This window comes from Trachurus japonicus, chromosome 6 (genome assembly GCF_045865225.1).
Source record: "Trachurus japonicus isolate A0001 chromosome 6, Traja_1.0".
Lineage (NCBI taxonomy): Eukaryota > Metazoa > Chordata > Actinopteri > Carangiformes > Carangidae > Trachurus > Trachurus japonicus.
In genome coordinates this window covers 32,843,842-32,869,773 of record NC_140912.1, presented here as the reverse complement: position 1 = coordinate 32,869,773, position 25,932 = coordinate 32,843,842, and the positions used below count along the sequence as shown (strand labels likewise).

Here is a 25,932-nt window from a genome sequence, read left to right as displayed (position 1 = left end):
ACCTTTATTTTGAAGGAGCTTTTTACATAAACATGTACCTTTATTCTGAAGGAGCTTTAACAAAAACATGTACCTTTATTCTGAAGGAGTTATAATAGTAATATCTACCTTTATTCTGAAGGAGCTTTAACACAAACATGTACCTTTATTTTGAAGGAGCTCTAACAGAAACATCTACCTTTATTCTGAAGGAGATTTAATACAAACATCTACCTTTATTCTGAAGGAGCTTTAATACAAACATCTACCTTTATTCTGAAGGAGATTTAATACAAACATCTACCTTTATTCTGAAGGAGCTTTAATACAAACATCTACCTTTATTCTGAAGGAGCTTTAATAGTGACATCTGCCTTTATTCTGAATGAGTTATAATAGTAATATCTACCTTTATTCTGAAGGAGCTCTAACAGAAACATCTACCTTTATACTGAAGCAGCTTTAAAACAAACATGTACCTTTATTTTCAAGGAGCTTTAATACAAACAGGAGCTTTAATAGTGACATCTACCTTTATTCTGAAGGAGTTTTAACACAAACATCTACCTTTATTCTGAAGGAGTTTTAACACAAACAACTACCTTTATTCTGAAGGAGTTTTAACACAAACATCTACCTTTATTCTGAAGGAGCTTTAACACAAACATCTACCTTTATTCTGAAGGAGCTTTAATACAAACATGTACCTTTATTGTGAAGGAGCTCTAACAGCCCCTGTGTCTCCGTGTCTCAGTCCAGCCTCGTGGTCGACGTTCCTCCGTACAACAAGAAGGCGTCCGGTCCGGTCCAGGTCCAGTTCTACGTCTCCAACGGGAAGAGGAAGAGGAGCCTGACGCAGAGCTTCACCTTCCTGCCCGGAGTTCGACGACGAGGAGGAGCAGGAGGAGCAGGAGGAGGAGGAGGAGGAGGAGGAGGAGCAGGAGGAGGAGGAGGAGCAGCACATCTGGTCAAACAGGAACCGTGGGAGCTGGACCACATCTCCCACAATGCACCTGCTGGGTTCAGCCCCGATTTGTCTTACTACGACTCCTGCGACCTCCTCCTCCCGGTGCATTGTGGTCCTCCTCCTGCTCCTCTTCCTCCTCCTCCTCTTCCTCCTCCTTCTCTTCAGACCTCCTTGATGTTTCCTCACTCCTCCTCCCTCCCTCGACTCTCCTCCTCTCCCTCCCCCTCCCCCTCCTCCTCCTCCTCCCTGATTCCTCTTCAGACCTTCACCATCCCTCCCCACCTCGCCTCTTCTTGCTCCTCCTCTTCTCCTTCTTCCTCTTCTCTCCCCCTTCACACCTTCTCCCACATCCCCCCTCAGACCTCCCCCTCCCACTCCCTCTCCTCCCCCTCCTCCCCCGTCGTGGTCGTGGTCGGGCCTCAGAGGGATCCCTCTCCGAGCCGAGGCTTTGTGGCGCCGGCCGACCTGAACATCAAGCAGGAGCCGGAGGAGCGGCCGAACCTCGGCTCGCTGGGCCTCCAGGAGATCACGCTGGACGACGGTGAGCACACGGGGTTTTAATTTTTGTTTATTTTATTTTATTTAAAGCAGAAGTAAGCAGAATGTTTGTGTTAATCTAAGTCTTAAATAGTTGTATCTTCCGACAGCAATCACTTCTATAGAGTGTTTGGTCTGAAACACGGGTCTGTCAGTAGTTGGGTTTCCATCCACCTTTTCTTATGCGCATTTTGTGAAAATGCGCATAAATACTTGAATGGAAACGCCAGAAATTCGAATAAAGGCAGTAAATGCGCATAAAAGTTTATACGCTTGGAGGGGGTGGATTTGTCAGCGTATCGATTAAAGGAAATGCGACTTTTTGTGATGGAAACAGAAGATGCGAATTGAGGCAAAGTTTGTGGGTGAAGCTGCTGGACTTCACCCAGCGACGCCCCGGTGTCCCAGCTCTCCTCTCTGCACCCCGCGACACAAACGCGCTCCGTAACCCATAATCTTTTGTTTATGACGGTTAAGACGACACAATCACACGCCGTAACATCGTTATGTAACTTATTGATTTTTCACCGGCTTCGTATGTAAACAGATGCACATGGAGGAGAAGAGCATAACCAAAACAGCGGAAAAGCGAGCGGACTGCCACAGTTCCTACTGTCTTTCTGTGTAAATATCTCATGTTACAACATGAAAACCTGCAGCTTATATTCAAGTGCGGCCTATACCGTATATGTATTTTCTTTTAAAATGTAGCTGGTGCGGCTTATACAGGTGCGTCTATAGTCCGGAAAGTACGTAAATTGTCCATGATGTTGAGTGTCAGCTGAGTGTCAACTGTTGGATACATTCACGCTCTCTTATGACGTAATCTCACGGTGCACTCCTCCTAATCGCAAAACACTAATGAATGGAAACGTTCATAAATTCGCTTTGCTTTTTGCGCATTTTCACAAAATCCGCTTTTAAATTCGATACGACTTGGATGGAAACCCAGCTAGTCACTCTGCTCTGCTCTGAGCCGAGGAGAAAACTTTCCTTGTATCCTACAACCTTTATCCAATGAGGAGAGAGAACGGCATAAAGGGGCAGTCCTATCTGTGTGTGCAGCCGAGGGATGCGCGTGAATGTGGTGACGTAGGGACGAGGGCGGGGACCATCTGCTGACAGGAAGTTAGCTAAAACGACCGGATCGCTTACTGAAGCTTTAATAACAAAAAGAAACAAAAAAATAGACAACGACTGACAACAAGGAACAAGGAAAACAAACAAAAAAGAAAAAGAAGTCGACCACTTTAAAGGGACAACGAGGAGTTTTGGAAAAGCGAAGTGTTTTCTCACTACATTTATGAGCCTCCGCGCACCGTGAAATTCTTTGACCGGCGCAAGACAGACTCATGTTTTCATTCATCAAGAATTAAAGTCAGAGGTTGGAAGACGATCACATACCGTCGTAGTTCCCACCATAAACGCAGATTAGGCGGCGTTATTCTCATGACTCGCCGCAAAACCGAAAGTAAAGAAACGCTGGTCGGCTCGCCCAGCATTTCCACCACCACTAATAATAACAAAATAACCATAGAGACAAAACGATATATTTATCGAAAATGGAGCCATTAAAGGGACAATGAGGAGTTTCTATTTGGTTATAAAAAAGTCTCACGTTAATGTGGATGAATCTACGTTACCACTTGTTAATGGGCCCATTTTAGATAAATATATCTAAGAAGAAATAAAAGAATTTCACGGTGCGGAGGCTCATAAATGTAGTGTGAAAACGCTTTGCTTTTCCAAAACTCCTCGTTGTCCCTTTAATGACAAAAATAGACAACAAATGATGTTAACAGGAAAAAAAGGGGAAAAAAAGAAAGAAGTCGACCACTTTTAATCTGAAAAATCTGTCAGCAGCTTTCTCCTGCGACAGGAAGTGACAAATGAGAGACTATAACGATATGAAAACTTTTATTGTGACACTCTAACGACAGGAAGTTGATCAAACGTGAATCTATAACCGCAGGAAGTACTTTAACTGTGATACTTTAGATGCAGAAAGTACTTTTACTATGACGATTAATCACATCAAGTGCCTTTATTGTGACAATTTGTGACAGGAAGTACTTTTCCTGTTATAATGAATGACAGGAAGTACTTTTATTGTGATACATCAGTTTCAGGAAACAAAAAGAAAGAGAAAAGGGCAACGACTGATAATTACAGAAAATAAAAAAAAGAAGTCGTCCACTTTTAATCTGAAAAATCAGTCAGCAGCTTCCTCCTGCAACAGGAAGTGACAACAGATGCTTTTACTGTGGTAACTGCAGGAAGTGTGACACTGTGACACCAAGAAGTACTTTCACTGAGAATCTACAACCTAAGGAAAACTTTTATTGTGATACTGCAACGACAGGAAGTTCATTAAACATTAACCTATAACTACAGGAAGTACTTTAACTGACAATTAATGACAGGAAGTACTTTTATTGTGATAATTAATGACAGGAAGTACTTTTACTGTGTCAATTCATGATGGGAAGTACTTTTACTGTGATAATTAATGAAAGGAAGTACTTTAATTGTGATAATTAATGACAGGAAGTACTTTAATTGTGATAATTAATGACAGGAAGTAATTTAACTGTGATAATTAATGAAAGGAAGTACTTTTACTGTGTTAATTCATTATAGGAAGTACCTTTACTGAGTTAATTCATGACAGGAAGTACTTTTATTGCGATTATTAATGACAGGAAGTACTTTTACTGTGATAATTAATGACAGGAAGTACTTTTACTGTGTTAATTCATGACGGGAAGTACTTTTACTGTGATAATTCATTATAGGAAGTACTTTTACTGAGTTAATTCATGACAGGAAGTACTTTTATTGCGATTATTAATGACAGGAAGTACTTTTACTGTGATAATTAATGACATGAAGTACTTTTACTGTGTTAATTCATGACGGGAAGTACTTTTACTGTGATAATTAATGACAGGAAGTACTTTTACTGTGATAATTAATGACAGGAAGTAATTTAACTGTGATAATTAATGACAGGAAGTACTTTTACTGTGTTAATTCATGACAAGAAGTACTTTCACTGTGATAATTAATGACAGGAAGTACTTAAATTGTGATAATTAATGACAGGAAGTACTTAAATTGTGATAATTAATGACAGGAAGTACTTTAATTGTGATAATTAATGACAGGAAGTAATTTAACTGTGATAATTAATGAAAGGAAGTACTTTTACTGTGTTAATTCATTATAGGAAGTACCTTTACTGAGTTAATTCATGACAGGTAGTACTTTTATTGCGATTATTAATGACAGGAAGTACTTTTACTGTGATAATTAATGACAGGAAGTACTTTCACTGTGATAATTAATGACAGGAAGTACTTAAATTGTGATAATTAATGACAGGAAGTACTTTCACTGTGTTAATTCATGACAGGAAGTACTTTTACTGTGTTAATTCATGACAAGAAGTACTTTAACTGTGATAATTAATGACAGGAAGTACTTTAACTGTGATAATTAATGACAGGAAGTACTTTTACTGTGGTAATTAATGACAGGAAGTACTTTTACTGTGGTAATTAATGACAGGAAGTACTTTTACTGTGGTAATTAATGAAAGGAAGTACTTTAATTGTGATAATTAATGACAGGAAGTAATTTAACTGTGATAATTAATGAAAGGAAGTACTTTTACTGTGTTAATTCATTATAGGAAGTACTTTTATTGCGATTATTAATGACAGGAAGTACTTTTACTGTGATAATTAATGACAGTAAGTACTTTTATTGTGATAATTAATGAAAGGAAGTACTTTTATTGTGATAATTAATGACAGGAAGTACTTTTATTGTGATAATTAATGAAAGGAAGTACTTTTATTGTGATAATTAATGACAGGAAGTACTTTTACTGTGGTAATTAATGAAAGGAAGTACTTTAATTGTGATAATTAATGACAGGAAGTACTTTAATTGTGATAATTAATGACAGGAAGTAATTTAACTGTGATAATTAATGAAAGGAAGTACTTTTACTGTGTTAATTCATTATAGGAAGTACCTTTACTGAGTTAATTCATGACAGGAAGTACTTTTATTGCGATTATTAATGACAGGAAGTACTTTTACTGTGATAATTAATGACAGGAAGTACTTTTACTGTGATAATTAATGACAGGAAGTAATTTAACTGTGATAATTAATGACAGGAAGTACTTTTACTGTGTTAATTCATGACAGGAAGTACTTTTATTGTGATACTTCAGCTGCAGGAACTACAGGAAGTGATTTAAGCATTTTTTTACAGCATTTTTTTTTCTCATGCTGTGCTTTTACTTTGGAAGGGTGTGAATGCAGGGCTGCCATTGGTCCAGACCTGGAGTGACTCTGATTCATTGATAAAAACAAACAGTGTATTGATCTTTAAAAATCATTAGTTGAGACTCAGACTGGTTCTGAATCAGTTTCTACTGGACAGCTGTGTGTGTGTGTGTGTGTGTGTGTGTGTGTGTGTGTGTGTGTGTGTGTTTACACTCTGTTGCTCTGTGATGCTGGTTATTTATATGTCGTGTGTGTGTGTGTGTGTGTGTGAGGGCTATTCTTAGCTGTGTGTGCTGGTTGCTGCTCTGAATGATGCAGACGGAGTTAATTTAGAGTCTCAGTCGGCAGCAGCTGTCGTCGGCCGCCGACCCTCCATCTCCATCTCCGCCTCCTCACACACACACACACACACACAGACACACACACACACACACACACACACACACACACACACACACACACACTCTTTGACTTTGGCCGTGAACCGCCGCTCGATCGTCTGTGGATAAATGTCACGGAGGCCGCGGGCGGCAGCTGTGATAGGACGATGGAGGATCCTTCATGACATCACAGAGTAGAAATACAACGTTACAATAAAACAACCAGAGCTGGTGTTGACGTTGATCAATAACCGATCAATAACCGTACAGATGAGATAGTGATTAACGATTTTATCATCATCATAGTTTAATGACACACATACACCTGAAGAAGAAGAAGAAGAAAAGACATTTATTGGCTTAAAACATTGAGAGAGGGGGGGGGACTTGTTATAATGAGCTGTGTGTGTGTCTTTAAATCAGGTGACGCAGCAGATTTACTGTAAAATTCGGAATATAAGTCGCAGTTTATTCTTGAGGGTCTCAAACTGGGAAAACAAGGTTTTCTATTCCTTTTTTTTTTTATAAAAACGTTATACAAGTTATTCCACAAGTCTACAACATGAAGTTTCTGTGCTGTATTGTTGCTCACGTTATTTTAAATTTAAAAAGAAAAAAGAGATTGCGGGGTAATTTGAATACTGTACATTTAGCGCGATATAGTGTGTGTGTGTGTGTGTGTGTGCCGGTACGTTAGAGAGAGGCCGAGTCCAGCAGGAGGAGGGGCTGACTGACGGTGAAACGCTGTTAAAAAAACATGACAATAAAGCCGTTTTCCCACTAAAATTAGCGGGTCGACGCAGGTTTCGACGCAGGTTTGTATGACGGACGTCCGCGGCACAACACGTCACTTTAAAACAGACTGTCGCTTCTTTTTTTTTTCAATCGTTTTTGGTCAGTGTTCTGTGATCTTTTAATAAGGTCCACTCCAGGTTGTAAAAAACGGAAATGATCCTTTAAATGGGTTTTTTGGCCAGTGAGAAAGGGGTATGAGATTATTTTCTGTGAGAGACTATGGCGGACCCAAGCGAGTCTTGTTAATTAATCAGACGCTCCCGTCACATGTGAAGTCGAGTGAGGGTCAAGTAGCTATCCCATTTAGAAAAAGTGGATTTGTTTTATTTAAAAAAATGTATTTCATTAGGGGAAAAGTGGCACTTTCTGCTGTTTATTTGAATAGGAAATATTGAAAGACAAAATGCAATTTACACATGGACATCCCACAAGCCCCGCCCCCTTGACATGTCGACACTCTATTTTTTTTGTCGAGGGGAGCTTGTGTCGAATGTCGGTCGTTTTGTCGACAAAAAGTCCCATCCCTAGTTTACACCGGTCACAACGCGGGTGGTTTGGCCGATCGGATCACTGTACTTTCATGTGGTCAAGCTCCATCTGATGGCTGAAAACGCACCGGTGTGTAACCCGCACCCAACTTTTTGGATGAAAAAAAAGGGGGAAAAAAGTGTACACCGAATTTTACGGTACACGTTTATTCATCGGAAACATTCAAACCCGATGAACTGACCTGAGTTTGGTGTTTAAAGGTCAAAGGTCACTGTCTGTGTGCTCAAACACACACACACACACACACACCTGGAGTTTGAGTTGTGCGTGTCCAGATGCAGGTGTACTGTGTGTATGTGTGTGTGTTTGATGGACTCCCTGCTGCTGCTGATGGTTATCACTGTGTGTGTGTGTGTGTGTGTGTGTGTCAGGTTTCACAGCAGCTATGAATAGACTGAATGAAGTGTGTGTTCTGCTGTAAATAGACGAGGAGCTGAGCAGCTTCTACTACTACGACCACACACACACACACACACACACACACACACACACACACACACACACACACACACACACAGCCAGACACACACACACACACACACAGCCAGACTCCCATCGATCGATCAGGTCGTTAATCATCAGTTAATGGATCAATGAGTCACGGAGAGGAAACAGTTTCCATGAAGCTTCCTCTTCCTCTTCAGATGAAACAGTGAGTGCAGCAGCTGCTCCCTCTGGTGGCCGAGCACAGAACTGCACCGATCAGCTTTCTGTTGTTATTATTATTATTGACGAGTTATTGATCCATCTGCCTGCAGGGACTCTGACCTGGTTTTACACAGCACAGACCAGGAAGTAATAAAACACACAGAAACATAACAACAACAGCTAAATATAAATACATTATTATGTTTTTATCTACAGTTTTTTAAGGGGAGACACTACAGGTGAATAGAAAAAAATAACAGATATCACCATGAAACTTCCCAAGTTCATCACTCACATTAAGACAAATATTTTTTTGTATTACACGTTTTGTCAAATTTTATGTTTAAATATGTAAATGAGGTCATATCTAATGAAATATGCACTAATTTGCATACATTTTCTAGAACAGAAATCTGACCAATGGATAAAGCTACTTTCAAAATTCTTGTTTTATTTTGTTGACATACTAGAGTCAGAAGTTTTTACAGAGGAGGATTTTGGATATCTCTTTTTAACACTCTGTAAATGAGGAAAATACTGTCACCAGCCCTAAAAAGAATCCAATTTCCCCATGTTTTTAGGAATAAAATGTTGTATAAATCAGGCTGTGGATGATATATTAACAATCCCCTCTGTAAAAACCTTCAGAATATAGAAAGGGATCAGACTGGAAGGTTTGGTGTCTGTAAGTGCTGCTGAAGTGGAGATTTCTAGCTCAGAGTCTGAGTCTGAAAAACACTTTTTGAGAAAACGGCCTTTAAAGACTTGTACTGTAAAATTCCAGATTGTTATTGTCAATCTACTTTTACAATTTGTTGCTGATACGGAGGAAATGACAATTTTTAGAGCCCATATTATTGTTCAGGAGAGAGAGAGCTTTACAATGATACCTGACATGACATGGGTCAGACTAACTTTTGGTGAATTTAGTAGAAATCTACTGACGAAAGAGACAAAATGAAGTAAAATAAAAACCTTCATGTGGATTTTCTACCATTTATTTTGACTTTTCTGAAAGAAGACATGTTAAGGAAGAGAAATAGCCCAAAATCTCAAAATGGATCAAAACCTGGCTGTAGTGTCTCGCCTGCCGACCTCTGATCTAGATCTAGATAAATTGTTGTATATTGTAACAAGATTGAATCAGCGATGCATCATTTTGCTTCAGTTACAGCAACACAACATGTATTATTGTGCTTAGTGATTTACAAAGTTCTTACAAAAAATACATTTTACTGTAAATACGTAAAGAAAAAAAAAGCATCACAAAACCACAAAACATCTTCACCGCCTCTCTTCTGCATCTGGCCACGTTTGGTTGAATACCACATTATAAAAACAATGTGTTGTGTTTCTTCCTCAGCCGTTTTACTTTTTCATATTTTCATATAATTTTTTATTTTCAATACTTTTTCATATTTCATTTTACATATTGTCAGTATTTTGATTTGAAAATCCGTTGACTTCAACATGGCTGCAGCAGAAATGCACAATGTATTTGTTTTTTGTTTTTTTACCATTTTGAACCAACGAGTGTGTTAGCATTTGGAGAACGAGCCGTAAAAGTACAGTGTTTCTCAGGTTGTGTGAAGAGTTTTCTTCTCGGTGTAAAAATAAATACGTTTAAGTTTAAGTTTAAAGGTTGACTATGTAGAATTACAAGAACAACAACAGAAAAAGAATTCCAGCAGTCGATTGCCAGACCGTTGCTAGGTAAAACGGGCCGTTGCTAGGGACTCCGCTCTGATCAGAGGACAGCAGAAGAGGAGGACTAAGCAGGAAATTTACCTTATGTTTCATTTTTACCGTCATTAACAGCATAATAAATGACTTGTAGCTTGTTACAGGGAGAGTGGAGACTCTCTGCCTTCACACCGCTGCTGCTCAGAGCCTCAGAGCCTCCGCAGTCACTGCTCTCCTCAAGTTGGAAAAAAAAAAAAAAAAAAAGGAGCTCCGTGGCACCGAAAGTCCGCGACGATAAACGTGTTTATGACAGATAAGACTACACAAATACACCCATCCAAACAAGTATATGATAATCCATTGATCCACCGATTGATTATTAAAAAGGCTTGGTTGGAAACAAACGCATCCGACCGGGAGGAGGCAGGAAAACAGCGGAGAACTGAGCCACATGTCGGCTACAGGCAGGTACGAATGTAAACAGAACGTTGACAGAAAGTCATTGTCGAGCCCGTCAAAAAAATTAAAAATAATAATTCAGACTAAAAAAAATTTTTTTGTGGAAAAGCAATACTTTCATTCTTTACCCCTCTAAAGGCCCCATGGATGTATTATTTTTGAAAAAATATAGCTTTTAATAAATATTCTACATATTCAACCTTTAATTTATTTATATAGCACCTTTAAAAGCAAAGAGCATTTGCACCAAAGTGCTTCACAGACAGCAGGTCACAGGATAAAACAACATCAATGCAACACAATATGATATACTTCAATTAATCAAAGGAAGAGATACAAATTATTAAATCCCAGCATTATATAAAAAACAAAACAAAAAACAAACAAACAAACAGATGAAGTGCTAGTTAAAAGCCAAAACATAGAAATGGGTCTTAAGGAGCTTCTTGAAAGCCTCAACAGAGTCGCCTTTTCTAATGGCTTCTGGTGGGCTGTTCCAGAGTCGAGGGGCTGCAGCAGAAAAGGCCCGGTCCCCTGACTTTTTTTTTCTGTGAACGAGGCACAGCCAACATGCCACGATCTGAGGATCTGAGGGTTCTGGTGGCAGTGGAGGGGGTAAGAAGTTCGGAGATATATGAAGGGGCGAGGCCATGAAGGGATTTGTAGACGATCAAAAGAATTTTGAAGTGTATTGTGAAGTGAACAGGGAGCCAGTGTAATGATGCCAGAATGGGAGTCATATAACCGAGCTTCTGTTTCCTGTTTGTTTGTGTTGCAGTGAACGAGATCATCGACAGAGACATCTGCAGCCTGAGCGCCGTCGCCGTGGGCAACCAGCCCGACCAGTTTGACCAGTACCACCAGTACATCGGAAGAGGAGGAGGAGGAGGAAGAGGAGGAGGAGGAGGAGGAGGAGGAGCAGCTCCGTAGCTGCTGCTGCTTCCTTAGGAGACGACCGCCGTGTTGCTGCTTCTTCCTCTCCTCCTTCTTTTTCTTCTCATTTTCTATTTTTTCTCCTCTTTTTCGTCTCCTTTTTCCCTTGCCCTTCTTCTCCTTTTCCCCTCTTTTTCTTCTTCTTTTTCCTTCCTCTCCTCCTCCTTTCTAATTATTCTCCTTTTATCTCCTCATCCTCCTTTTTCTTCCTCTTCTTCTCCTTGTTTTTTCTCCTCCTTCTCTTTCTTTTTTTCCCCTTCTTCTTCTACCCCTTCTCATCATCTTCTTCTCCTCCCTTTTCTTTCCCTTCTCCTCTTCTTCCCCTTCTCTTTCTTCTTCTCCTTCCCTTATTTTTCTTTCCCTCCTTCCTTCTCCTCCTCCTCCTTCTCTTTCTTCTTCTTCCTCTTCTTCTCCTTTCTTCTTTTTCTTCCTCTCCTTTTCTTTCTCCTTCTCCATTGTTCTTCTTCTCCCTCACCATCTTTTTCTACCCCTTCTTCTCCTCCTCCTTTTTCTTCCCCTTCTTCTCCTCTTCTTTTCTTTCTCCTTCTTCTCCTTCTCCCTGTTATTTTTCTCTCCTTCCTCTTCCTCCTCCTCCTTCGTCTTCTATTGTTTGCTGTTTGGACAAAGACGGTCGAACTCATCTCCAAGTGCCTGGAAAAAAAAAAGACAAAAAAAACAAAAACCGACAAACCAAAAACGAACCAATCAGCAGCCAGGACGGGTCCACTCAGGCTCCGCCCATCAGGGTCATTACGTCACGTCTCCGTCGCCGTCTCAGGAATCTTCGACTTCGACTCGTACCTCACGACAGAAACCAAAGAGTTTTTTTTCTGTTTGTTTCTTTGTTTGTTTTTTTTAGATTTTCTCGATAAATTGGACAAAAAGAAAAACGACAACGAAGGGCTGAAAATCACAAAAAAACTTAAAAAAAAAAACTTTGACGTTGACACAATCAGGACGTTAAACAACATAAAATCATCCTGTTGATATTTCATCGGCCAGTTCATTCAGAAGAAATCTATTTTTGATACTTTGGATCAAGTCCATGTGAAAAAAAAAAAAAACGTCCTTCAGCTCATCATTTACATTTATGTTTTGTTTGTTTTTATAGCTGGTTTTACTCTGTTTACATTTTCTTTCTTCCGCTGAGTTTTTGTTGTTATTATAATTATAATTATTATTATTTCTGCTGTTCAACCTGGACTGAGTTGGTGTGAGTGAGTTTCATTATTAATGTATCGCAAAGGTTGAAGTAAAAACAAAAACAAACGTCTGAGCTGTGTGTTTGATGAAAATAACAACTAGAAATTGTATTTCCTGAAGGAAATGCGTGTGAATGTTGAAAGCAGCTGAGCGCCATTGCTGAAATAGCAAACGCAATTGACAAATAGTGCAAGTAGTGATCAACATGCAAAGGTACGACCAAGGGAGGAATCGAACCCACGAACTCATGGTCAGTAGACATTTAGGATCATCAGCCCAGTGATCTAACCACTTGACTACAGTTGCATTCAATGAGAGGCAGGTAAAAGAAACCCCTGTATAAGAGGCTCACTGACTTCTGCTTAAAAAAAGAAAGAAAGAAAAGTGTAGATAGAAAGAGGTAAAGATAAAAGGTGGTGGGGGCATATGCATTATCAAGGTTGCTCATGCATCACATAATATGCAGAGTTTCTCACTGCCATGAATTATTGACTGTGGAATGATAGCTGAATGGTAGAAGGTTTTCAATGAGTCTCTTAACAAACACCTGTAGCTAATTGAAAGCTGGGGAGAAGAGGTGAATTCTGTCTGTGACGTCCACTAGTGGGCAGCGCAGGACAAGAAATGATGGATACAAATCATTCAAGACTTTTGCTTTGTCTCTGCTGCTTTCTTGGTTTTCACAGTTACAGTGCATTTAAATCTTAAAGTAGCGGTATAAACAAGAAACATGTTAACACAAACCAAGATAGAAAGAGGTAAAGAGGAAAGGTGGGGGTGGGGGGGGCATACGCATTATCAAGGTTGCTCATGCAAGCTCAAGATTTAAAAATAAGCCAGACCAAGTGGTATTAGTTAAAGTTCAAAGAGGCTGACACACTAACAAGACTGCTCAGACGGGATTTAAACCAGTGACCTTGGGGTTGGCTTTATTCACACTAATAATAATGATAATAATGAGACGAGACCAAGTTGTCAAAGGAAAAATAACTTTAATTCTAGTAACGATGAACTGTTTAGTTTTAAGGCACAATAAGGAGCAGCGTTATGTGATCACAGGGAAACGAACTTTGTTGTTCAGAGCTTCTTCAGATTTTTCACACAAATTATTCAAAATATTTCATATGATTCTGTAGAAACAGGATTTTTTAAATGTGAATTTTTTGTAATTTATGGGTCATGTGACGTCTAATTTGTCCAATATTTTTGATACTTTGGATCAATGCCATCAAACACCAGAGAGACGTCTCTACAACATCTGATATTGAATCTCCCATGTTTTATTCAGTTCAGTTTTCTCAAAACTTTGGGTCTCATTCTGTTTTCAGGCTTTTTTTGTTTTGTTTTCCAGGCTCCAGGGACTAAAACTCTGGTTTAATTAGTTTGGATCTGAATCTGAAAAACTGGAACCAGCCACTAAAAATCTTCCTCAACTCATTCATCCTCACAAAAATCAACCTTATTAACCTTTTAAATCACTGTTTGGAAATGATTCAGATTTGACCTGAGAGACTCTGGTTTAAATGTGAATTTTTATAATTTATGGGTCATGTGACGTCTAATTTGTCCAATAAGAAACAAACCTGTGGTAGAATTTCAGAAACAAGACGCCAACATGACGTCTGATGTTGAATTTTCGTGTTTTGTTTAGTTTTTCCATCTGATCAGTTCAGTTTGCTGTGAATGTTTTCTCCAAACTTTAGGTGTCGTGCTGTTTCCAGGTTCCAAGGACTAAAACTCTGGTTTAATTCGTTTAGATTTGAGTCTAAAATCTTCCTCACCTCACTCATCCTCAGTGTGAGTAACACCTTGATCAGAAAAAATAACCTAAAATGAACCTTTTAAATCACAGTTTGGAGTTATGATTATAATCTATGACATATGTCATGTTTTTAAGCCTCAACTCAAGACTTCACACAACAATTTCACACAAATGGTTCAAATTTTATAGGATTCTGTTGAACAGGATTTGACCTGAGAGACTCTGGTTTAAATGTCAATTTTTTATTATAATTTATCATGTGACGTCTCATTTGTCCAATAAGAAACAAACCTGTAGCAGAATTTCAGAAACAAGACGTCTGATGTTGAATCTTCATGTTTTGTTTCCAGGCTCCAAGAACTAAAAATCTGGTTGAATTAGTCCAGATATGAGTCTAAATAACATGAACCAGCCTCTAAAAATCTTCCTCAACTCTCTCATGATCACAAAAATTAACCGATGAACCTTTTAAATCACAGAATTATGATTATAATATATGATATAGATATAAATATATATATATATATATATATATATATATATATATATACACACTATATCATATGTTTGACACAAGAATTAAGACTAAATTTTACACAAATGGCTTCAGTTTTATATGATTTGATTTGACCTGAGAGGCAGAGACTGTAGTTTAAATGTGAATTTATAATTTATGAGTTGTGTGACGTTTAATTCGTCCAATAGAGCTCCGGACCCCACGTGACCTCCAGCGTTCGAGCGGCCATTTTGGCAGGAAACTGGCCAGCTCCGAAGCATTGACTGTAAGCGCCGAAGCCGTCTGAGTTCACATGATCTCACTTTAATTCCAACACATTGGACTTAATATAAAAAAAACTAAATGGATTAAATATTACCGACCCTTATAATGCCCCCGGGGTGCTTTTCAAAAATATTTTTGCCGAACAAGACGTCCTAGATCTGCAGTATCTGGACACAGCTACCTGATCAACTACTCTACAAGCATACACAAGCCGGCTTTATGCTCTTTGTGCTCCACAAAATGACACAAGCAGGAAAGACGGTGACAAAAAGAAAAGAAAGAGGCAAACACATATAAGATGTGAGTCTCCTTCGCCTCCAGCCTTTCCAAGCTGACCCAGAGCCGGTCGCAGCGCACCGCCGCATCCGCCGCGGGCTGATCAGCACCGGGGAGAGCTCCCGGTCGGCACCCCGACAGCACCCCGGACAGCTACGAGCTAACGTTAGCCATGCTACACTGCATTAACTGGGATGATACGACACTTACCCTTCTAGTGAGGATACAGCAGGTTTCTGCTGGTAGATTCCACAGCTGGACGTTCATCACAAAGCCAGACTGCGTCCATGTGTAACCCTCCAGGCTTCTGTATGCTTTTAGAGCAGCGCGATGCAAAGTTGATCAGGTAGCCTAACTTAGCTGTGTCCGCATACGGCACGTCTGGGACGTCCGCCGGCGGCCGGAGATACTTTTGAAAAGCGCCCCGGGGGCATTATAAGGGTCGGTAATATTTAATCTATTTAGTTTTTATATATATTAAGTCCAATGTGTTGGAATTAAAGTGAGATCATGTGAACAGACGGCTTAAAATCTTCCATTTTACTGCCTAATGTTATGCAGCTGTTCTCCTGGTCCACCGATCCACGTCTGTCCTCCCGCACTATCTACATATACAGTCACATTGTTTACGTTACGTTGTGTATTTTAATTAATCCTGTAACACACAGTGTGATCGCGGTACCGACAGAGTGACAGGCAGGTTCATTGTCAATGTGCAGAGGGATGAAATGACAGCTGTTACTCCCCACAGTGACTCCCCTCACTTAAACCTAGTTGCTTCTATACTGAAAAACCCTGACATGTCAAGCTTTAGGGTGTGTTAGAGGACTAATTTATCCGTCTAACCCACAGTCTATGGTCTAACCATCATAACTATGACACCTGAAACGGTAAACACAGCTGATCGATCGAAAAAAATTACGCCGGAGTGAGTTTTTCTGTCACTGAAAACGGCTGGTTCTTGAACGTAACTCGGTCAAAGTAAGACGTATCCTCAATATGTTTAGCAGTTCTGTTAGGTCATACTTCATGCTGACAAAGTTATACATGTGAAACTTGTATGAGCTCGGAGAAAATCGCTTTGTTACTCTCGTTCCGCACCAGGCTCTCCCCTGTATCTACTCTACGAAAATCTGCTGATTCCTGCCAAAATGGCGTCGCTGTCAGTTTCGGGGCTGCGTGACGTCAGCGTGACGTCAGCTCCCGGAGCTCTATAAGAAACAAACTGTAGCAGGATTTCAGAAAGACCGATGCAACCCAACACCAGAGAGACGTCTCTCAAACATCTGATGTTGTGTTATCTTCATGTTTTGTTTTGGTTTTCCCATCGGTTCAGTTCAGTTTGGTGTGACAGTTTTCTCCAAACTTTAAGTCTCGTGCTGTTTCCAGGCTCCAAGGAACTAAAACTCTGGTTTAATTCATCAGATTTCAGTTCAGGTCCAACAACAACAACAACAACATCTCTTCTCCTTCTCTTTCTCTGCTTCCAAAGTCTCAGGTGGGAAACACATGAAGCCACGCCCACCGATGATGTCATGATGATGTCATTTGAACAGCTGCTGGTCCGGGTCGCCCTGCACCAAGCAGAACTCCTGCAGCGCCGACCGCGACCCGGCCGTCCAGCAGCTGTTCATACAGGTGTAGACCAGAACCGTCCCGAACTCCAGCTGCTGCTCCTCCTGCTCCTCTTCTGTACCTCCTCCTTCTCCTCCTTCTCCTCCTCCTCCTCCTCCTCCGTCCTCCGTCCTCCTCCTCTTCCTCCTCTGCAGCTGACTGACCAGCGCCGGCATCAGCTGCAGCTCGAAGGCGCGCGCTCCTCCGCAGGCGCCGCACGCCGGCACCGCCCGCGCCATGTCTGCCGGCGGCTCGGAGATGAAGCGCGGGTTGCCGTGGTGACAGTACCTGTGTATCACAGTAGGGATGTCACAGTTATAGACGATTTATTGTCAGAGGAAATAACCACATATATTACGATCATCACGATTATTATGAATGTGTAAATGTGTGTTTATTGTCATGAAGGAGCAAAGAAACCAGAAATATTCACATTTAAGAAGCTGAAATCAGAGAATCTGGACTTTTTCTCTTAAAAAAACTACTCAAACCGATTATTAGATGATCAAAATAGTTGACGATTCATTTAATAATCGATTATTGTTCACTTAATTGATTACTTGTTGCAGCTCTAATTACGAGCTGCAACAAGTCAATTATTATACATGACTTAATTTTACAACAATGTGTAAAATCAAATATAGTTTATATATATATATATATATATATAGTAACTATTAATATAGGACCAATAATTAATCCTCCAGGGTTTTTTAAATTACAAATGACAAGCTAACATTTAAATTCAGTATTCATACCGGTGTGAATGTGTATGAATGAATAATGGTTACTGTACGCGCTTTGGGTATCGGGTAACGGTAGAAAAGCGCTATATAAATGTAATTCATTATTATTATTATTATTATTATTATTATTATTATTATTATTATTATTATTATTATTATTATTACGTTAAAGGGATAGTTCAACATTTTGGCAAATTGGCGTAGTGTAGCTCTGAGCAGCTCACGGCTCTGCTCTGCCGTTCTAAAAACAGCTTGCACCGACAATTAAAGGTAACGAACCTACTGCTATGACTGTAGGGATTATGGCAATGGGGCCAATTTGCCAAAATGTTTAACTATCTCTTTAAGTAAATGGACCAGTATCTGTGCATTTACTTTTATAATCTTGTGTAACCAGGTAACCATGGTGACGTGACGTGTCCGTACCTGAGGACTTGCCGCGGACACAGAGACAGCTGCTTCATGAACCTGGAGAACACCTGGTCTCCGTGTCTCGCTCGGCTCTTCTCGTACTTCTCCTCCTCTCCTCCTCCTCCTCCTCCTCCTATCGTCATGGCCACCGCCCCCTCCCGGCTCTCGTAGTCCCTCAGCAGCTCCTTCACGTGCTCCTCCTCCTCCTCCTCCGCCGATCGCAGGTCCGACTCCTCCGCCACGCTGATGAAGAACGGACAGAAGACCGGAACGCCGACCGGAACGCCGTCCTCGGACCGACCCAGGCTGAGGTCCTGGAGGCGGCTGCTGACGTCCGGCTCCACGGGACGCTCTGAGGGAGGACCCAAACCTCATTTAGCTGAAAGGGTTATGTCATTAAAGGGATAGTTCAACATTTTTTGCAAATTCGCCTATTGCTATAATCCATATTGATAGATATTTTTGGAGCAATGAAAGTCCATCCATCCATTTTCATCCGCTTGATCCGGAGTCGGGTCGCGGGGGCAGCAGTCGGAGCAGGGATCCCCAGACTTCCCTCTCCCCGGACACTTCCTCCAGCTCTTCCGGGGGGACCCCAAGGCGTTCCCAGGCCAGCCGAGTGACGTAGTCACTCCAGCGTGTCCTGGGTCTTCCTCGGGGCCTCCTCCCGGTGGGACATGCCCGGAACACCTCACGAGGGAGGCGTCCAGGGGGCATCCGGTACAGGTGCCCGAGCCACCTCAGCTGGCTCCTCTCGATGTGGAGGAGCAGCGGCTCTACTCCGAGCTCCTCCCGGGTGACAGAGCTCCTCACCCTATCTCTAAGGGAGCGCCCTGCCACCCTGCGGAGGAAACTCATTTCCGATCCGCCTGTCGGTCTCGCGCTCCGTTCTCCCCTCACTCGTGAACAAGACCCCAAGATACTTAAACTCCTCCACCTGAGGCAGGAACTCTCCCCCGACCTGGAGGGTGCAAGCCACCTTTTTCCGGTCGAGAACCATGGCCTCGGACTTAGAGGTGCTGATTCTCATCCCAGCTGCTTCACACTCGGCTGCAAACTGCCCAGTGCGTGCTGAAGGTCCTGGCTCGAGGGAGCCAACAAGACAACATCATCTGCAAAAAGCAGAGATGAAATCAAGTGGCTCCCGAACCGTACCCCCTCCGGCCCTTGGCTGCGCCTAGAAATTCGGTCCATATAAATAATGAACAGAACCGGTGACAAAGGGCAGCCCTGCCGGAGTCCAACACGCACCGGGAACAGGTCTGACTTACTGCCGGCAATGCGAACCAAGCTCCTGCTCCGGTCATACAGGGACTGTACAGCCCTCAGCAGAGGGCCTCCGACCCCATACTCCCGGAGCACCTCCCACAGGATGCCACGTGGGACTAGGTCGAAAGCCTTCTCCAAGTCCACAAAACACATGTGGACTGGTTGGGCAAACTCCCATGCACCCTCGAGCACCGTGCGGAGGGTGTAGAGCTGGTCCAGCGTTCCACGGCCAGGACGAAAACCGCATTGTTCCTCCTGAATCCGAGGTTCGACTATCGGCCGAATTCTCCTCTCCAGCACCCTGGAATAGACTTTCCCCGGGAGGCTGAGGAGTGTGATCCCCCGGTAGTTGGAACACACCCTCCGGCCCCCCTTTTTGAAGAGAGGGACCACCACCCCGGTCTGCCAGTCCAGAGGCACTGTCCCCGACTGCCACGCGATGCTGCAGAGGCGTGTCAGCCACGACAGCCCTGCGACATCCAGAGACTTGAGGTACTCAGGGCGGATCTCATCCACCCCCGGTGCCTTGCCACTGAGGAGCTTCCGGACTACCTCAGTGACTTCAGCTTGGGTGATGAATGAATCAACCTCTGAATCCTCAGCCTCTGCTTCCTCGACGGAAGGCGTGTCAGTGGGATTGAGGAGATCCTCGAAGTATTCCTTCCACCGTCCGACGATATCCCCAGTCGAGGTCAACAGCTCCCCTCCTCCACTGTAAACAGTGCTGGCGGAGCATTGCTTCCCCCTCCTGAGGCGTCGGATGGTTTGCCAGAATTTCCTCGAGGCCGACCGGTAGTCCTCCTCCATGGCCTCCCCGAACTTTTCCCAGACCCAAGTTTTTGCTTCCGCGACCGCCGGGCTGCCGTCCGCTTGGCCTGCCGGTACCCGTCAGCTGCCTCGGGGGTCCCCCGAGCTAGCCAGGCTCGGTAGGACTCCTTCTTCAGCTTGACGGCATCCCTTACTTCTGGTGTCCACCACCGGGTTCGGGGATTGCCACCGCGACAAGCACCGGAGACCTTACGGCCACAGCTCCGGATGGCCGCGTCAACATGGAGCATGGTCCATTCAGACTCACTGGGCCTCATTCACGAACCGTTCTTAAGAACAAATTTGTTCTTAAGTCCTACTTACGAAGTTTTTACGAAGATTGTGGCATTCATGAATGTTTTCTTATCCAGAATTTGTTCTTAACTAAGAACAAAATCTACGAACAGTCAGGAGTATACTTACGCACTTTTAAGTGCTGAGACTTCTGGAAAAATAACCGATTATAGTGTTTTCTTTTGTTCTGCAGTTGTATGATATTATATGATTTGAATAAGAATTATTTTTTCATCAGAGTTTTAATTTTTTTTTTCCTAATTGCGGGCTGCAACAGTGCACTTACTGTAAGTGTTCACACTACACACAACTGTTTTTTTTCATATGTGATATAATATGATGATATTTATGATGGCACACGTGAAAGTGTGGTCACTCAGATAACAACCCAAAGAGCTGCATCCACTGCTGACGCTACTAAATATAGCCTAAATATAAATATAAAAATATAAACTAAATAAAAGCCTTTTGTTTGTTTCTTTGTTTCATTCCTGCCGCAGTAGCGCCACTTCACTACGTAAGTTCTTTTTACGTTTGGTGTCTGGTGCTCCCTCCCAGATTTTCATTTGAGCATTTCAACTTTCTTTCTCACTTCACCTTCTCTGCTCATTGCCTGTGGGTTCTGTGTGCACACGGCCCTGCAGTCTCATGCCCTTTTACGGGCATTGATGGGGCGGTTACCTATGCTAATCACATGTTAATTAGACTCACCTGGCACACGCCCTCAACTTACGAGGAGATGGCATAAGAACACAGCTGCGAACAATTCTGAGGCTTACGAACGCGTTGATGAATCTGACGTAGGGTTTTCTTAAGGAACCTCTTAAGAACAACTTAAGAAAGAATCTAAGAAGGTTCTTAAGAAGATATTGGTGAATGAGGCCCAATGTCTCCGGCCTCCCTCGGAATCCGGTCAAAGCTCTCCCGGAGGTGGGAGTTGAAGACCTCCCTGACAGGGGATTCTGCCAGACGTTCCCAGCAGACCCTCACGATACGCTTGGGTCTGCCAAGTCTGTCCAGCTTCCTCCCCTGCCAGCGGATCCAACTCACCACCAGGTGGTGATCAGTTGACAGCTCAGCCCCTCTCTTCACCCGAGTGTCCAAGACATACGGCCGGAGATCAGATGACACGACTACAAAGTCGATCATTGACCTCCGTCCTAGGGTGTCCTGGTGCCACGTGAACTGATGGGCACCCTTATGCCTGAACATGGTGTTCGTTATGGACAAACTGTGGCTAGCACAGAAGTCCAATAACAAAACACCGCTCGGGTTCAGATCGGGGAGGCCGTTCCTCCCAATCACACCTCTCCAGGTAACACTGTCGCTGCCCACGTGGGCATTGAAGTCCCCCAGCAGAACGATGGAGTCCCCAGTTGGGGCACTTTCCAGCACCCCTCCCAGGGCCTCCAGGAAGGCCGGGTACTCTGCACTGCCGTTCGGCCCGTAGGCCGAGACAACAGTGAGAGACCTATCCCCGACCCGAAGGCGCAGGGAAACGACCCTCTCGTTCAGTGGGGAGAACTCCAACACATGGCGGCTGAGCTGGGGAGCTATGAGCAAGCCCACACCAGCTCGCCGCCTCTCACCATGGGCAACTCCAGAGTGGAAGAGAGTCCAGTCTCTCTCAAGGAGTTGGGTTCCAGAGCCCAGGCTGTGTGTGGAGGTGAGCCCGACTATCTCTAGTCGATACCTCTCAGCCTCCCGCACGAGCTCAGGCTCTTCCCCCCCCAGCGAGGTGACATTCCATGTCCCTAAAGCCAGAGTCGTTGTCCGGGGATTGGGTCGCTGGGGCCCCCGCCCACGGCTGCCACCCAAAAAACACGGCACCGGCCCCTCATGGTCCTTCCTGCGGGTGGTGGGCCTACTGGAAGGCGGGCCCACGTCGCTCCTTCGGGCTGGGCCCGGCCGGGTCCCGTGGGCGGAGACCCGGCCACCAGGCGCTCGCCTGCGAGCCCCAACCCCAGGCCTGGCTCCAGGGTGGGGCCCCGGTGACGCCGATCCGGGCGACGTGAACGTCCTTGATATTTTGTCACTCATGAGTGGTTTTGGAACCGCTCTTAGTCTGAGCAATTAAAGTTTATTCCAAAAATACCCTGAGGTACTGAAACGGCCCCTCTTATAAAAGTGTAAAAAAAAGATATGAAGTTATCTATTTTACATATTTTTTTATAAATTTATGCCCCGTTTGTCAGAAAAAAACATGATTAGTTTCAATGAGAAAAACACAAAATATGCAATATTTTCTAAAAAAAGAATAGAGGTGCAAAGTGAAATATCTGGGATGAGGTTATTACAGTCTTGACTCGCTCTCATTACAAAAATAATAGCCTAATGCATCAAAATCAATGTTGTTATCAGTGATTGGCCTAGTCAATGCTGTAATAACCTCATCCCAAATATTTCACTTTGCACCACATTTTTTGGGAGAATATTGCGTATTTTGTGTTTTTCTCACTGAAAAAAAAAATCACGGGCATAAAAAATAATAATTAAAAAAACGCTTAATATTTATGGTAAGTTGTTAAAAAGATTTGATGTGGTGAAAGTGACAAAAATAACATTTCTATTGCACTTTTATGAGAGGGACCTCATCCCAAATATTCCACTTTGCACAGGGGTTCTACTGGAAAAAAGGGCATAATACATTAACAACAACAACTCTAATCTATGGTCTGGTCTGAGGTTGTTGAAAAGATATGAGGTTAAGTGAAAGTTTTTATTACACTTTAAAAAAATTTTTTTTTTAGAATAAACTCTCATTGCTCCAAAAATATTAGGCTAATGCATCGAAATCATACACAAAGGTCAATTACTGACATAGAGTCAAGGATTTAATGTTCTACTTTGTCACCTTTATTTTTTATTTTTTGAAAATGTTGCATATTTTGTTTTTCTCATTGAAAAAAACAGGGGCATGAAAAATAAAGAACTTTATATCCATGATTTGATATAGTGAAAGTGAAAAAAGAGAGAGAAAATATATAGGCTATTACATGTTTTATTATACTTTTATACTGATACTGATGTGGTTCGGTCTTTACCTGAGCTCGACTGAACAGGCTGAGGAACTCTTTTGTCCCTCAGTCTGTCAAACTGTTAAATCAGAGTTTGGTCTCTAAGTCGACTAGACCCTAGGGTTCATGTACAGACTGAGCACTGGCAGTTGCACCAAAGACACATTGTAATGTTGGATTTATGTTGTGAATGAAGTTAGGAGGTAGTTTGTTTGTTTTTCTTTAAATGTGACCTTTGAGGGTAACATTTATGCTTTTTTTTGTAAATGTATGTTTTTAGTATTTTGTTATTATTTGTGTGAAACCTTGGACGTCATGGGACGCAAGACAAATTTCAGAGTGATCTGACAATACTTTACTTTATTTGTTTATTTGGGTGGGACAGTGCACATCAATGTACATATAAAAACATGTAAATGTGCCAGATTATAGCAGCAATGCTCATTTCCATCCGGAGTCCCAAAACATAAAAACAGTACAGTGACAGGATAACACAGTTATATAAGCGACATGACAATGCAGACAACAAGATAAAAAACAGGTCAGATAATCAGGCCAGTAGTGGAATCTAAACAGTTTGAGAGATAAAGTGCAAGGTGCAAAAGTGCTGGGCCAAAGTGACAAGTGCTAGAGTGCAGGAGACTTGGGTACCAAGTTGTATTGCACGGTGCCCTAAAGTGCACATCAGTTTAAAGTGCCAGGTGTATTGCATCAGATATTACCACATATTATAGCAACTAAATATTTTATCCATATTCACGTTTTTGTTGCCCGGTCTCACTCAGACACTGCAGGTATTACACAACCGCATCCTGACTAATTACTGCACACGAACCAGCCATAAACATTCGCACATAGTAACTATACCTCCATTATTTCAGACATACACAACACAAACATTCGCAATAAAGTGTAATCTTATCTTAATCTTACCTTCCACCTCCACCTGGACCTGTGTTTCCTTCTTCACTGCCCCTCCCCACCCACCCTCCTCCTCCTCCTCCTCCTCCTCCTCCTCCATGCCCCAGTCCTCAGCGGTGCTGCACCAGTCTGTAGCCGACAGAGGAGGCTCCTGAGGCGGATCGGGCCGGGCCGCCGCCTCGGTCTCCAGCCCCTGGGAGCGGAGCACCGTCCATCCCGCCGAGGAGCCGCTGCAGTCCGGCGCGAGGCAGGCGAACAGGTGCAGGTTCCGGTGGTAGGGGCTCGCGCCCAGGGGGCAGTACACCTGAGCCACGAGGACCAGCGGGGCTGTTGCGCAGCGACCGCAGCGCGTGCAGGGCGGCGCGAGCCCCGGTAACCAGTCCGGCCGCCCCCCCACTTTGTTGGTGAGGAAAGAGGAGCGGTGTCTCCTCGGGTCCAGCTCCCCGTCACACACACCGATCAGGTTCGATTCCCCGGTGCCGCCGCCGGGTGAAGCCATGGTCGCTCACATGTGTCGGTGCAGAGCCAGAGGTCCGTCACCAAAATACCTCCGCCCCCACAGACAGGACAGGAGGGAGTGAATGTCTTATAAATAAAATACAACCACACGACTGCACACATGCCTTAGAGATATAATGTATGAAAATGTTTCAGGTGTTAAAATACACTTTTAAATGCAACACGGTGGTTAAAATAATGTAAAGTTAAGTTTTTACACGTCAGTGAACGAGGAAGAGAAAGGTTCCGACCGGAAACTTCTTCTTCTTTTTTTTTCAATGAGCTTTATTGAAAACATTGCACATACAAAGGGATGTACAGAGAACAGGGTTGTAGCTACATACAATCAAACATGAAACATCAGACAGGTGCTCCAATATGTATCAATAAACATAAATAATAAATACATCAAAAATAAAATCTGGTTGTTTTAAGCAATATTAGAAAACATAAAATCATGGAAAAAAATAACATATGGTATGGTAGCCTATAGAAGAAAAGGAAAAAAAGGGAAATAGAATGTGTAAGCTTTATTCCACTTCTTTATTCTTTGAAAAATCTCTCATAAATATCTATGGATGTGATGCTTTGTTTAGTGTCAATTAGTGTAAGGGATTTCATGTACTCTTTGAACTCATGCAAGAAACTTCTGAAGTTGGGTGAGGTTTTGGAGTGTTTACATTTATGTATGTGAAATTTGCCATACAAAATGAATACGTTTATAATAAAGGTGATGTCCTTTTCTTCCGACCGGAAACTTCACGAACAGAATAATAATAAACAGTGACATCATTTCCGTTTCACGTATGATTTTTTATTTTTTTTTGTTCAAAACTTTGTTTCACATTACAAAAACAGTTTTTCATAATAAAATGCAATCTGTAAAGCATATCTATATTATACGCCAGGGGGAATTTACAAGTTTACAAAAAAATGTTCAAGTTTTCACACATATTGAAAGTCTTAATCACTTTCTGGTTGCTTGAACATTTGATGGAGGTTATGTATTGCTTGAGCTCACCGGTAAAAGAAGTTTGTCTTTTTTTTCAAATGAACTTACATTTGTGAATATGAAATTTTGCCATTAAAATAATAAGGTTG

General features: G+C 42.4%; 2 protein-coding genes across 2 annotated transcripts in view; one reads left to right on the top strand and one right to left on the bottom strand.

Moving 5' to 3' along the window:
- The window catches only part of LOC146986496 (nuclear factor of activated T-cells, cytoplasmic 3-like), a 42,603-nt gene extending 30,688 nt beyond the window's left edge, over positions 1 to 11,915 (top strand). The window contains exons 10-11 of the mRNA XM_085780486.1: positions 734 to 1,487; positions 11,078 to 11,915. Coding sequence (XP_085636612.1) covers positions 734 to 1,487; positions 11,078 to 11,229 — 906 coding nt within the window. The 3' untranslated portion in view covers positions 11,230 to 11,915. The remainder of the gene's footprint in view (positions 1 to 733; positions 1,488 to 11,077) is intronic.
- A 1,677-nt stretch (positions 11,916 to 13,592) lies between these two features.
- pdcd2l (programmed cell death 2-like) lies at positions 13,593 to 24,874 on the bottom strand. The gene is made up of 5 exons (XM_085780241.1): positions 24,346 to 24,874; positions 20,793 to 20,809; positions 18,041 to 18,363; positions 16,481 to 17,156; positions 13,593 to 14,018 (listed from the first exon to the last, which is right to left on the bottom strand). The coding sequence occupies exons 1-4, from the start codon at positions 24,830 to 24,832 to the stop codon at positions 16,799 to 16,801; spliced, it is 1,185 nt and encodes a 394-aa protein (XP_085636367.1). The 5' UTR covers positions 24,833 to 24,874; the 3' UTR covers positions 13,593 to 14,018; positions 16,481 to 16,798.
- Between the last annotated feature and the right edge of the window lie 1,058 nt (positions 24,875 to 25,932).

Bases quoted from the DNA above. Each gene is read 5' to 3' on its own strand.
- pdcd2l (XM_085780241.1), bottom strand. From the start codon at position 24,832: ATGGCTTCACCCGGCGGCGGCACCGGGGAATCGAACCTGATCGGTGTG. The intron at 17,157-18,040 runs GTACGGACACGT...TGTGATACACAG, and splicing joins TGTCCGCGGCAAGTCCTCAG to GTACTGTCACCACGGCAACC.